This window comes from Neolamprologus brichardi, chromosome 12 (genome assembly GCF_056152115.1).
Source record: "Neolamprologus brichardi isolate AB-2024 chromosome 12, ASM5615211v1, whole genome shotgun sequence".
Lineage (NCBI taxonomy): Eukaryota > Metazoa > Chordata > Actinopteri > Cichliformes > Cichlidae > Neolamprologus > Neolamprologus brichardi.
In genome coordinates, this window is record NC_142115.1 from 34,637,501 (window position 1) to 34,650,661 (window position 13,161).

At 39.8% G+C, this 13,161-nt stretch overlaps 1 protein-coding gene across 4 annotated transcripts in view; it reads right to left on the minus strand.

The window, feature by feature from the left end:
• The window catches only part of fras1 (Fraser extracellular matrix complex subunit 1), a 337,242-nt gene that overhangs the window by 190,263 nt on the left and 133,818 nt on the right, over positions 1-13,161 (minus strand). For all 4 annotated transcript variants that reach the window (XM_087849466.1, XM_087849465.1, XM_087849467.1 and 1 more), the window contains 2 exons: positions 1,468-1,611; positions 256-402 (listed from right to left, as the gene is read on the minus strand). In XM_087849466.1, coding sequence (XP_087705592.1) covers positions 256-402; positions 1,468-1,611 — 291 coding nt within the window. The remainder of the gene's footprint in view (positions 1-255; positions 403-1,467; positions 1,612-13,161) is intronic.

The window sequence follows — 13,161 nt, forward strand, 5'->3', positions numbered from 1 at the left end:
ACAACAGCCCTAGAGAGAACTCCCTGCCTCATCAGTCTATGAAATATTCAGACTCAATCCAGTGGAAAATACTCCCAGACAGTTTATCCCAGGCACCAAAAACACCAACTGCATCTTACTGTTAAACTGCTCGCTATTAGCAGCTGGGGAAATCCATCTCTCTTGGTGTTCACGAGTGGATCAGAGTCAAAGCAACATGCTGACCACTGCAATCCAGAAGCCGCTATAGGGCACATGAACTCCTGTGATACTCACAGCGACAGTGTGTTGGGTCGTGCTGATAGGAACCAGGTGGACAGGAAGCCAGGCACTGACTCCTATCGGGGTTCAGCAGGGGCAGCCTGGAGCCGCAGGACTGACAATCCCACCTGCTGGAACAGGTGGCACATGATGATTGGCAGGCTGCGGGGGAGAGAAGGGAGAAAGGGGAAGCAGCGGCTGTCAGTCACTTCCAAAATAAATTTTCACTTCACATGTGAGTTGCAAGACTGCTTGTCACATCTCAGTCCTCGCTCTTATAGTGGAAGGGAAAAGGAAAATGGATGTGCAGCTCATTAAAAGGAATTATTAAATTAAATCCAGGGAGTGACTTCAAATTCCCTGACAGGCTGGCTGGGGTCTTCTAAGACTATGCAAAAGTACTGTTGAGATAACTATATTAGGCTACGCCATGATTTTCTAAAAATGGTCTTATTAAAGACCTCAAGTTCCTTAACATCTTTAACTTTAGCACTGACAGTTGTTTTGTGCAGTGAAGTGCACCTATACCACAAATAGATCAACTTTTTGGGATTTCCTTACCTGGATGATTAAGACCATGTATCTGTAAGCGGCACAATGAAACAAGAGCAACGAAAAGAAGGGAAACAAAGCAATGTGGAGGTTTCTGTTGTTTTTAATAGGAAATCTCAACATTATAGAATAAAAAGCAGCTAAATCCCTTTGAAACCACCACAGCCACCCACACAGACACACATAAGTAGAAGAAGAAGAGGAAAAGGAAGAAGAGGAGGAAGTAGAAATATAAAAAGCTAAAGGGAAAAAAAGATTCCCAGAAAGATTAAAAGAAGTCTGAGAGGAAGAAGGAAAATGAGTGGGAGAGATAATCTTATCAACAATGTGAGTTCAGACTCACAACTTTATATTCGCCCACATGCACGAAGCAAAACAAAATAAAAGACGAAGAAACTTAAACAGTGATAGCAAACACAGAAATGATGACTGTGTGCAGTGCACCACTGATACAAGCTAAGTGACCAAAAATGTGTCACTTAAAGCTAATCCAAATCAGAAATCAATAATATTTATCATCCTGTACTTAAACTAATGTCGTTTTCAGGATTCCAGAAAACGGCCCAAACGTCTTGCTGATGATCACTTAAACAAGCACATTGATTAGCAGCGCCTGGGTGCTACTTAACCTTTTATGGATGGAAACAGTACTGTAGATTTGAAAGCGAGACCTACCTGCACATACTCGTCCTTCGGCGTAGAAGCCCACTGGACAGACAGACAGGCAGCGGCCGAGATGAAGTAAGGCCTGTGGGTCCCTGCAGCTGTCACAGTGATCAGGCGTTCCCGAGCACGACAGGCAGTCTGCGTGGCACTGGACTGTAAACACACATAAAGTTCATTTAACTCAGAGATTTGGATTTCAATAATAAGTTTGCATTTTGGTAAAAATCTGGATATTGGATTCCATTTTATTCAAGATTCAAGTTTATTCAGCAACTCTGGACAAATACTGTTGGTGCACGCAGGAGCACTTGGTACTCCACACACATTTTCACATTTAATTTTATGCCAATTATATCTAAAAAAATTAAAAAGTCCTGTGCACTTAAACTATGCAAAACCACACACAGACACACACACACAATTTATTTATTTTTTAATAAATTCCATCCATTACACATTTGGTTCTACGGTCAGACTGTTAGCAGTAGCACATTTTACTCGGTTAACATGTATCCTGTGGAGAGATTTTGAATACCAGTCTGCTGTCTGCCAGCAACTCCACTGGTGCACTTTGCGATCAAGAGTTAAAGTGCTTTCTCTGCCCACACTGGTTCCCAATTGATCCAGCATTTTCCCAAGTATTTATGAGTGCTAGACTGTTTCATTTATTTGCCAACGAATGGTACTTAAAAGTCACTCTTCACTGTGTAAGCCACTATGTAAACCTAAATATTAGGAGGAAATCTGAAGACCTAAAAACCCGAATATGCAGATTCTGTAAGTCCAAAAATAAAACCCTGAACAGTAACCCTCTCTGCTTTTAATATTGGACTTAAAAATGTCCTTTTTCATAAAGCATACAGGTCTGGTTGCATCAGGTGAGCTTGCCTGCATTAGTTACTCTACAACAGACTAAGGCACCTGGGCGCTTCCCATGATGCACTGAGCATTTCTTCTTCACTCACCTCTTTTCACTCTGTCCTTACACATTACTCTGAATTTAGAGTCAAAGTTAAAGTAAACATCTCCACTATATACAGTACAGCAGCAGTCCCCAACCTTTTTTGCACCACGGACCGGCTTATGTCCGACAATATTTTCACAGACCGGCCTTTAAGGTGTCGCGGATAAATACAACAAAATAAAACCAGTACCTGTTCAAAAAAAAGATTTATTCATAACACACGGGAAAAGACCCAGGGAAACAGAGTTAATGATAAAAACTAAAAAAATAAATAAATAATACCGATAAAAACCCCGAAAACCATAAATTTCACACCCGAGCCTCAACTCTTGCGACCTGGTACCAAACGACTCACAGACCAGTACCAGTCCATGGGTCGGGGGTTGGGGACCACTGCAGTCCAGAATATAGAGAGATGAGACGACGAGGCTCCAGTTACATCAATACAAAAAAAACTAACAAAAAAAAGATATAAGAAGAGTCAGAAAATAAATATAATAAATATACACTTTTAGTGTATATTTATTTAATTACTGGTTAATATTTAATCTTTGTCGCTCTTCCAGAGTCTTTTATCCTGTTCCTGAGCCTGGTTGGCAAGGTTGGTTCCTGTTAAAAGGGAGTTTTTCCTTCCCACTGTCGCCAAGTGCTTGCCCACATGGGGACATCTGATTGTTGGGGCTTTCTCTGTATTATTGTAATACCTTTCTCATAATTTAGCAATCTATAAATAAAATTAAATTCTATTGAATATGTGAACTTGCCTGCTAAAGATACCTAACAGGTTTCCTTTCATGAGTGATGCAACTGTCTGGTTACATTCTGGTATGATTTCACATACTTCCTCCGCGCCTTTGAATGTGATGCCAACAGCTACTTTATGACGGTGAACATGTGATGATTTAGGAGTGCGATATCTGTCCCATAACCATTGTTCCAGAGTGCGTCACTCACCCACACCATACAACACATGACACCAGCAGCTTTGATAAAAGTGGCACAATTTGATACCCATGAATGAATGAGAAGGTGCTTGTACACCGCTGTGAGGGCTGTGAGTCACGGGTTAAGACAAAATAGTAAGCGCTTGTATGGGATTGCGTCACAAGTCCTGTGAAACTGGAGGTTTTTCACAGGCTATGGGTAAAATGGGTCAGTTTAGGTCTAAAGACTAAAGAGCACTATGTAAGGAAAAATGACTAAGCAAACACCAGCTGGTACAGGCAACATCAGTGCTGATGCTAGACTCATTCTGGCATACTAGCAGTTTTATGTAAAAATTAATAAATAAAAGCTGTCTGGCCCCTTTCTGTTTAAAGTCTTAGAAAACTGGTCTGTTTATCAGTATGCAGAGGGATCCATCAGGCATATGCACCACATAGATGCTGGTCAGATGTAATCTCTTTCATTTGACAGTGAAAATGTGTTTCTGCATCTCTTTGGCAAAGTGTTCAGTCTTGCACCCATAAAAATGGACTAAAAAACTACCTTCACCCAGAAAATTGTATCAGAAAGTATTAGTAGGAGCATAAATTATTTAAAAAGTATGTGATAAAGTATTTTAAAGTATACTGAGTGTCATTCATTTTACCTACATACATATTTTTCATTGCTCTTTAAGGCTAAATCAAAACACTCATGGCGTAAAAACTGGTCATTTTTTATTTTCTACAAGAAGTCTGTTTTCTTCTGCAGTGACGTTTTCTGTGACACAAAAAAACTGCAGAATTTCATCTTAAAATAAAATTTATATTTAAAACAAACAAACAAAAACTCCCCTCACTGTCCGGTGTTAAAGTTTTGCTACAGCTTTTTATATGCCCAGGTTTCTTCTGGAAAATTACCTGCCCTTTAAAAGCCAAAACACAACCTCTTAAAAATGAATACGGTCATCTCCTGAAACTACAGATTCGGGGAAATACAGCAGTAATAACACTGTCGTATCTGGATTGCAGAACAAGCAAATGCATGCAGTCTCTTGTTAAACAATAAGCGAGGTTGCTTACACTTGATTGCACTGTGATTGCTCCATTCATTATGTGAATGCATTGAGTAAATGAAGTGCGTGAAGCTTGAGGAAATGTGACTGAGGGATCTGATTAATGTGACAACTGCAGATGGAAGAGAAAAAGAAGAAGAAAACACAAGAGCAAGGACAAGAAAAGACTCCAAGCACAAAGAGCTAGAGCGACAGGAGAGTGGGACGATAACATGAGAAAAATGAAGATGAGACTTAACGGCCAATAAGGCTGTCAGTAAGCCAGGATCTACTGTTCTATATATCTCTGTCCATCTCTTTTCCTACTCTAGTACCACTCGTTACACCCTCTCCCCGACTTCATTGTCCTTTATAGCTTCTTTCTTTCTCACCCATCCATTTCTTTTCCATCTGCCACTCAGTCTCACTTTTTGACCTCCCTTTTCATCCCACAACTGAAGCTATATGCAAAAATAAGAGTTTAAGAGAGAGAAAGTCAAGTATGAAAATGGGAGGCTAAGACAGTTAGCGGTGCAAGTTCTGGCCCGCTGACGGCTTTACCGACTAATATTGTCACGGTTCTGGGTCGGTTCAACCCAGTATTTTGAGTTCTGATGTTTTGGTTATTTTTGAATGATTGTTGTGTTTTTCGGGTGCTATGATGATGATTATTATTATTATTAGATCTCCATGTTTCTGTTTATTCGTGTTTCAGGATTTGTGTCTCATGTTTAGCATTGAGTTCCATGTGTTATATTCTGTCTGTCTCTCAGTGTCTAGTCTGCGTCCTTGTGCAGTGATCTCTTGTTTCCTGTTTTATTGTGAAGGTCTGCGTCTCATGTGAGTGTATTCAGTTTTACCTCCCTTGTCTCGTCTCGTTAATTACTCCCAGCTGTGTGTAATCTCCCTGTGTTTCTCTGAGTATATTTAAGTCGTGTCTCCTGTTGTTGTAGTCGCTGGTCCGTCTGTGTATCCATCAGATTTCATCCGTGTGTTCTTCCTGCTGTCCGTCATCACTTACCTCCGCCCATCCTTCTTCATGTTCGTGTTCTGGTTCATGTTTTGTAGTTTAGTTGTTCCCAGTTCAGATAGTCTGCAGTCCAGTTTACCGTTTTTCTATTTTGTACTTTACTTTCAATAAACCACCTTCACACCTTTAAAAGTGCCTGTGTTTGGATCTTACTTCATTATTGCCACACGGCTCACTTCACTCACCGTGACTAATATGAGTACCAGCCAAGTGTTAATATCTTTATTAAGCTGGGCTCTCCTGTCTTACGAATCTTCTCCATGTATTTGAACATAGTCTCCTGGCAGTTTGTGAAAAACTTGCACAAACAGCCGTGTGTTTGTTTGTGGACACACATTTATTTATCACACCTGGTAAAAATCAGCCGGTCTCTAAATACTTGAAGTCCAGTTTAGACCAACTCCAATTACTTCATCTTTGAGCCAACATGGTCAAATCGATCTAAGGCTATCTGCACTGATGAGTCCAACTCATTTGAATTGTATCTCTTTGCAGGAGAGATCAACAGTAGACTTCCAGCTGGTTGCCCACTGGTTGCAGTCTGAGTCAGCTGAGAGCCATTTTGCAATTCTGTTGATGTTGGATCTCACATCAGCCTTTGACACCGTTGACCATCGCATCCTACTTGAAAGGCTAAAATACTGGTTGGTGTAACTGTATGAATGTAACTTTTTTGTGGCAGTTTCTAAATATAGGTCATCTTCCACGTCCCTGTACTATGGTGTGCACCAATGGCACTGTGCTCTTGGTCCCTTGGCAACATTTGTGAAATCGTCTATCAGGAACCACATCTTTTTAGAATTGCATTTTGTTAACTGTTGTCTGTTTTGTTTTATACTTTGTTATCCTTGTGTGAAACACTTTGGGATCTTTTATCTAGAAAGGTGCTATATCGCCGTCCTGCAGCAACCAAGTCACTACTTATGGAGGAATTTGTGAATTTCTTTTTAAAGTCGATGACGTTCTGCCTTGACTTTGAATGTAAATAGTTCATGTGAATTTTTATATATGCATACGCCAACAGATTTGCAGTTTATCTCATATACTTGGCGTAGCAATGTGAAAACAGACTGACTTGTTCTAATTGCCATTTTATCACCACCTTGACAGACCAAAGTTGCTTTAACCTCAACATATGTGGACATCACATTTTGTGTTCTCTAGACCAAAATACTAAATTGTGCTCTACAAGGGCCTGATATCCACTTACGAGGACATTATACTGCCACTGTTCTATTGAAATTTTAAACGAATATCCTCATATGTGGATCTCATTTTTGTCAGAAACAAAAATCAGGTAAAAAAAATTTTTAAAAATTCTGGAAATTCTTTGCTTTTATATTCATCAGGTCCCAATATGCCCAAATATCAAAGACAAATTAAAAATGCATGCCATGGAAGAGTTCAGGTCTTAGGAGGTTAAAAATGGCAACTGACTGTGAGCAACCAAACGCAACGAGATTGCAAATTTATTGGTCACGGTCACACTTCTTTGGTTGAAGCCAGGGTTATGGGTTCAAAATTCGTACTTGTAATTGGAAACTTGAGTGCAGAGTTTCACACTTATTTTTTGGCTAAGTCCACACACAAATTCTTTTTACACATACAAATCCTGATTTACAAGTACAAAATATTTATGAGCCCATTCAGGGTCTCTGTTTTCTCTAATGTGGTTGTAGCATTAGGTTTATAGGCATTAAGAACTACTTAGGCAGGTTTAGGCAGGAATGTTTAGGGAATAAAACTTGGTTAGAATTAGTCAATAAAGTTAATCATTTAGGTCAAGTCGACTCAGCGAGAGTGAAGCAGTGAAACTTTTTGGACAATAACACATTCTTGGTTGGGGTTAAAGATCAGTTTGTTTGTTCTTTCCTTGGTTTTCACCTGGATTTTGTCCTCTCTGAAGAGTCTGAACAACAACAAGCTGCAGGCACGAAATGCTTCTCACTTAAAGATATCGGTTTACACTATCTTGCAATGAGACCATGACGGTATTCTCCACTCTTCCTGCAAAAAATTAGTTCCTGAATATTAGTGAAAACAAAGAAGTATATTTTAATACAGAACAGAACTCATGACTGCTTACAGGAATCTTTCTTCTTTGCCTTGAGTGAACCAGAATAGCTTTTGTCTCGTCTTGAGGATAAGCCCACACTACAGGACAGGTTCAGAAATCACACACTTTTCACACACTTTGATCCAAGCTGCTGTTTACAGAACGCTGCCTCGACGCTCTCGCGCTGTACTTTAATTTTCTCACAAGCGTGACGAGCCAGAGTCCCTGAGGCACAAAATTAAAAAACTGCAGCATTGATTAACAGTTGTATTAAAACAACTGATCCAGAGGTGTGGATCCAGGCGCACTTAACCATACAACACCGCCCCAATAATGACAAACACCTAATGAGAAAACCCTCACTCTGGAAAACTGCAGATGTGTTAATATTAGACAAGGTTGTTGTTGTGCTGTCGCTTTATAAAAATGTAAGAGGCCAAAAAAAATAACTGCCAATTTTACTGTTCGTACAAGCTTGACCTCCACCTGAGGCTGGTCATGTGCCGTAGCCTGGAAAATAAGCCAACTTGCCAACATTACGGACATTTGGCTGATGAGTTTTAGTCATTTCACACCCTGACACACACTAAAAAGGCAGTGCCTCACTGTAATCCACCTAACTCTGCTAGCTTTTTCAATCATAAGACTCTTTATTTAAGACACTAAAGCTCCAAATGGCATCAGATGAATTCAACCATTCCTAATTTTGTTAATCAAAACCGATTAAACAATGATATGGTGGTGATTAAGAGGTTTAAAAAGTACTTTGAGTAGTTCAGTAGAAAGAAAATAGATTTTAGGTGAAACTGCTCAAAACAACGTTTATATTTTTCTTTTTAAGTAAATGGGTCAAGATTTTTTATATTTTTATACAAACATTTCATTTTGGGGTAAACTGCTCTTTTAATGGTGTGCTTATTTATGTAGCATCCATGCAGTTATTAATCATCTCAGCCCCCTGTAAGAGAGTTTTTTCAAACAATAATATAAGGTTACATACTGTAAATGCTTTCTGATATATATATATATATATATATATATATATATTTATATATATTAGGGGTGCAACGATACTCGTATCGATATTGAACCGTTCGATACAGTGCTTTCGGTTCGGTACGCATATGTATCGAACAATACAACATTTTTAATTTATTTTATCAACTTTCCTTCTGACGGTGCTGTCTGTGTTGAGCGCTCAGTGGATCTGCACTCGACAGTGCAGCCTAGGCGGAGTAGTCGAACACAGATTCACTGAGCACAGGGCAAGCTAGCTAGACAGAAGTTAAGCTCGTTGCAACATGGCAAATTGAACCTCCCCCACCCTCATTCAGATCTGGCGTCTGGAACTATTTTGGTCTTCATGTGACGTATGACCCTGAAGGTAAGCAGTCATGGACTAAAGTAAAACAGTATGTCAGATGTGCCACGCAATGCTCAATTACATGAGTGGGAACTAGTGTGTTAGCGCAGTTAGCTCGTTAATGTGTTGACGCTGTCCAGCCCCACACACGGGGCAATCCGCGGTAGCTCGTTAACGGAGATTTGCCGTGTTGTGGCGTTAACCTCATTTCAGATTAAGGCTGACAGCACTAGTGGGAACACAACGAATATGACTGCACATTTACCCGATAGCATCCTAGTGCAAAGACAAGTGGAAGCAGACAAAAACAACAAGCACGCATACAAACTTTACCGAGTCATTTAGACAGCCGTTAGCACATGATTTTCCTTATGGGGACCTGATATGTTTAATATGCTGCTGAGAATATAGCCCAGAAGAAGCGTATAGTATAGCTTTTATTTTGGAAAGAGACATTTCTCTGTAATAAACTCTCTTTTCCAAAGATGAGTGATTCCTCAATCAGATACAGGGCTCGCAAAATCGCTAGCGATTTTTCCAGTCGGGCTGCCCTGCTCTGCTCTGCTCTGCTCGTCGGCCTATCATAGGAAGGAAAAATATATGTCAATGCTTTTGCATTCTTTCGGAAATGTAGCTGGGTAATTATGTCATTGGCATCGGTGAGCCACTGTCAATATGTGACATATTGAAATCGCGTTTGAATTTGCGCTTGTTTTTTGCTTTCACTTTGCAATCGCGCGAACTGTGTATAGAGAGCGACAGTACTGATTGGTGAGTGATTATAATTTGCGCACCAATTCCTCTGACATCGTCTTATCAATCGTTAGCTTACTATGCAAACATGACAAGTGAAATCTCCCGCAGCAAGCTTAAACATGTGAGAGGTTGATCGCGCAGAGAATCGCTGAGCGTTATGTGAATGCGTGTGTAAAAGCAGCAGGATATATATTTGAGTTCTGCTGAGCCAAATAAGACAGGTCAGGGTGAAGAAGTGACAGCCAAAGAAAAGCTTACCACAAAACGGAAAAGTTATGACAAATCAGACTATAAGGCAAAAAGAAAGTGCAGCTTTATGGTATCATGGACAAAAGAATTTCTGTGGCTGCAATATGACGAGCTAAATAACCAGGTCTACACATAAGTGGTCCGCAGGTGCACATTCGCTGTCAAAATAAAAAACGCGCACAAGATAAGAAGTTGCAACGCGTGTTTGCATACATAAGATTTTCAGGAGGAGGACAGACATTTGTTTAGAACTCATAAAGATGTCGAAGAAGCTCCTTTAAGCAATTACTTTGGTGTTCCTCCACCTCCAAAGAAATGTCAGAAGGAGTCCGAACCGCAAAAGAAGCGCGTATTCTCGGAAAAGTGGTTGCAGGAGGTGAGCTGGCTTCAAACAAATGATGAACGCACAGAGATGTGGTGCAGAATGTGCCGTGAAAATTTAATAAATGACAAATTAATAAAAAGGCATGAACATTTTTTTTGTATCGAAAAAATATCGAACCATGACACCAAAGTATCGAACCAGCCGTGAATTCTGTGTATTGTTGCACCCCTAACATATATATATATATATATATATATGATCGATTACATTATTTCTTTTTCTTTGGCAAACACAAAAACATGATTATTAATTTATCAGTGTTGCTTCCACACAGCAGTGCTGAGGTTTATCTGGAAACTGTTCCAGGATTTTTTGTCTGTATTTAAGTTTTTGGATTCTCGGTGAATATGTACAATATGTCTGTTTTTCACTGTTATTCTAGGGTTTGAAGTTTTGATTTTTGTGTTTGGATTCCTGATTTAATTGTTTTATTGGTTTTAATTCTGTTACTGATATTTGGTGAATCTTGTAAAAGCCCAACAAGGGACACGGGTTGGAAACAACAGCTCTAAACCCTGAGCAGCACATGGGTTTCATGCATGAGAACTATGTTAAACTGAAATGACTTCATGTACCATGTTTGAATCTGGTTCATGATTTCTTTATTGTTTTAAACATCAGTTTGATTTCTTGTGATATTGTTGAGTCTTTGATTTCTGTTTTTTTGGGTAAAAGACGTTGTTTTGTGATCCTGTGTTTTCAGTATTGTTTAAGTAGGTTGAGCTTTAGCTTTATTGGATTGTTTGAGTTTTGATAGTTTACAGTTCGAGTGCTAGTGTTTGTTATGTCTTGTGTGTTTGGTTCCCTCAGTGTTACCCTGTCTGTTCCCTCTGATTCTGTTTCTTTGATGACTGAGTCTTCTTGTCTCCATGTTTAGTTTTGTCTTTTGTTTATTTCCTTTCCCAGCCAGCCCGTCTCCCTCTTTGTCCTTGTCAAATTGTTTGTCTATGCTCTCTGCTTCCTGTTTTCTGTAATTCCCCATTAACTTTTTGGATGGTTGTTTTGTGTACTGACTTACTGGCTTTGCAAACAGCCAACAAATATCTTGCTTTTGTCTAACACTGACTGCCTTTGTGTCCTGCATTGTGGTCCTGCTGTACACTCCACCTCACAACAGTAATGGGCCATGACTGAGGCTCAGGTGCATACACAGTTTTAAGAAAAAGAACTGTTCATGTTTAGGCTGTATCATTACTCTGTCAATGTTAGGCATAAAACACTAAGTGAGCCATAAAATAACAGGCTAATGTTATCTGGTAACCCCAATTTAACAATGAAATTTGTTACACTGTGAGATTTACTGTAAGAGTACAGGAAACAGAGTTATCTAATTAGTTTATATTATCTCGACATGCTTAGAAACGGCTCGAAACATATTTTAAAATATTTAATTAAAATATTAAGTTAAGGAAACGCTCACTTAGGACTGATTCTATTTCACGGTGACAAAATAAATGGAACCGAACGTAATGTGTGACTCTAACAGTGTCTCACATTTTCGTATATTATTACAAACATTATAAATGCATGAGATTATAATACAATTACTAATGTGTCCAAGCTGAGACGAACAGTTAGGCTGCAGGCTCCTCACTGAAGGAGTCACAGAGGAGATTTTTATGTCAAAACTATCACGGCGTCCTTGCCGTGTATTAACCTGTATGCAGCTCCACACAGGTTAACACACCTATGGCATCATATCCGAAAGTTAGGAAAATAGATTTTACTGCTAAGTATGAAACTTTGAAACGTATTTCATCAGTTTCAAATAACTCATTTGGATCAGATCAAAGCAAAATAAGAAGCTGACATCTTTCCCCATGAGACCTGAACACTGCACCACTTCTGGTTATGCCCCTCAGGTATGAACTGCCCAATCAGAAAAGAGGCTACGGACCTCTGGGCCGGTGTACAGCCATGATTAATAGACTTAAAGGATGATTTACAGTTCCAGCAAAAAATGAGAGAGAATGAAAGAAAAGGAGGTTGTGTTCTTTTTCCCCCCTTTTCTATTTTTAGCCACAAACTGAACTCAGTCGGGATGTTCAGTTCACTAACAGGGAGGAAAAAGGAGGCGGGGTTAATAACCGAAGACGTGACATGTGAATTTATCACATCGACATGTTAATTTAGTGAGCTAACCTTGTTTAAATCAGTTTCTATTCAGACATGAATATATCTGTTATGGACCATCATGGGCATACTATTGCATGCAAAAACACATACAATGCAATGTGTAATTATAATTTATACCATTGGATAGATCTATAAATTCTTAGACATTTCTGAACCTGAGGCATGCCTCGCTCATCACTGGGGGATTTGGCAGGCAAAGCCTGCCCCCTGGGCCTTATGTTTGACACCCCTGTTTTAAAGGCTTGTTGTTTACTAATGCCGGGCTCACACTGTGCGATTTTTTCAGTCGCGCGATTCAGCTCCTGCTCAAACTGTACGATTGACTCGCAGGGGTTAGAAGTTCGTAGGTCACGATGCAGGTCTCACACTATACGACCCGATGCTCTAATGCGACCCGAGTGCTCACACTGTGCGTCCATAAAATGAAGGTTATAACAGAAAATCTGTCGCTCGCCCTCCCTCTCTGTCTTTCACTCACACAGACACACACCACCATCAACTTTGATAAATTGCTAATGAAAAACATGATCAGGCAGCTGTGATTGAGCAGCAGTAAATCCAACTATTTTCACGGTTGTTGTGGTCGTGATAATTTTGTGAGGCCACATCAAAAAGGCTCGGATGAGCTTTCCAAAGTTCTACAAGTGCCTCCATCGCTTGTGTCCAGATCACACGCTGCACTGCCGTGCTGCGCCGTCTTTTTCGCTGACATTTGTGTTTGCGCGTGCGCAGTGTGAGAAACTGCGGTGACACCCTCACGACCAAGTGATTGATGATCGGGAGCTG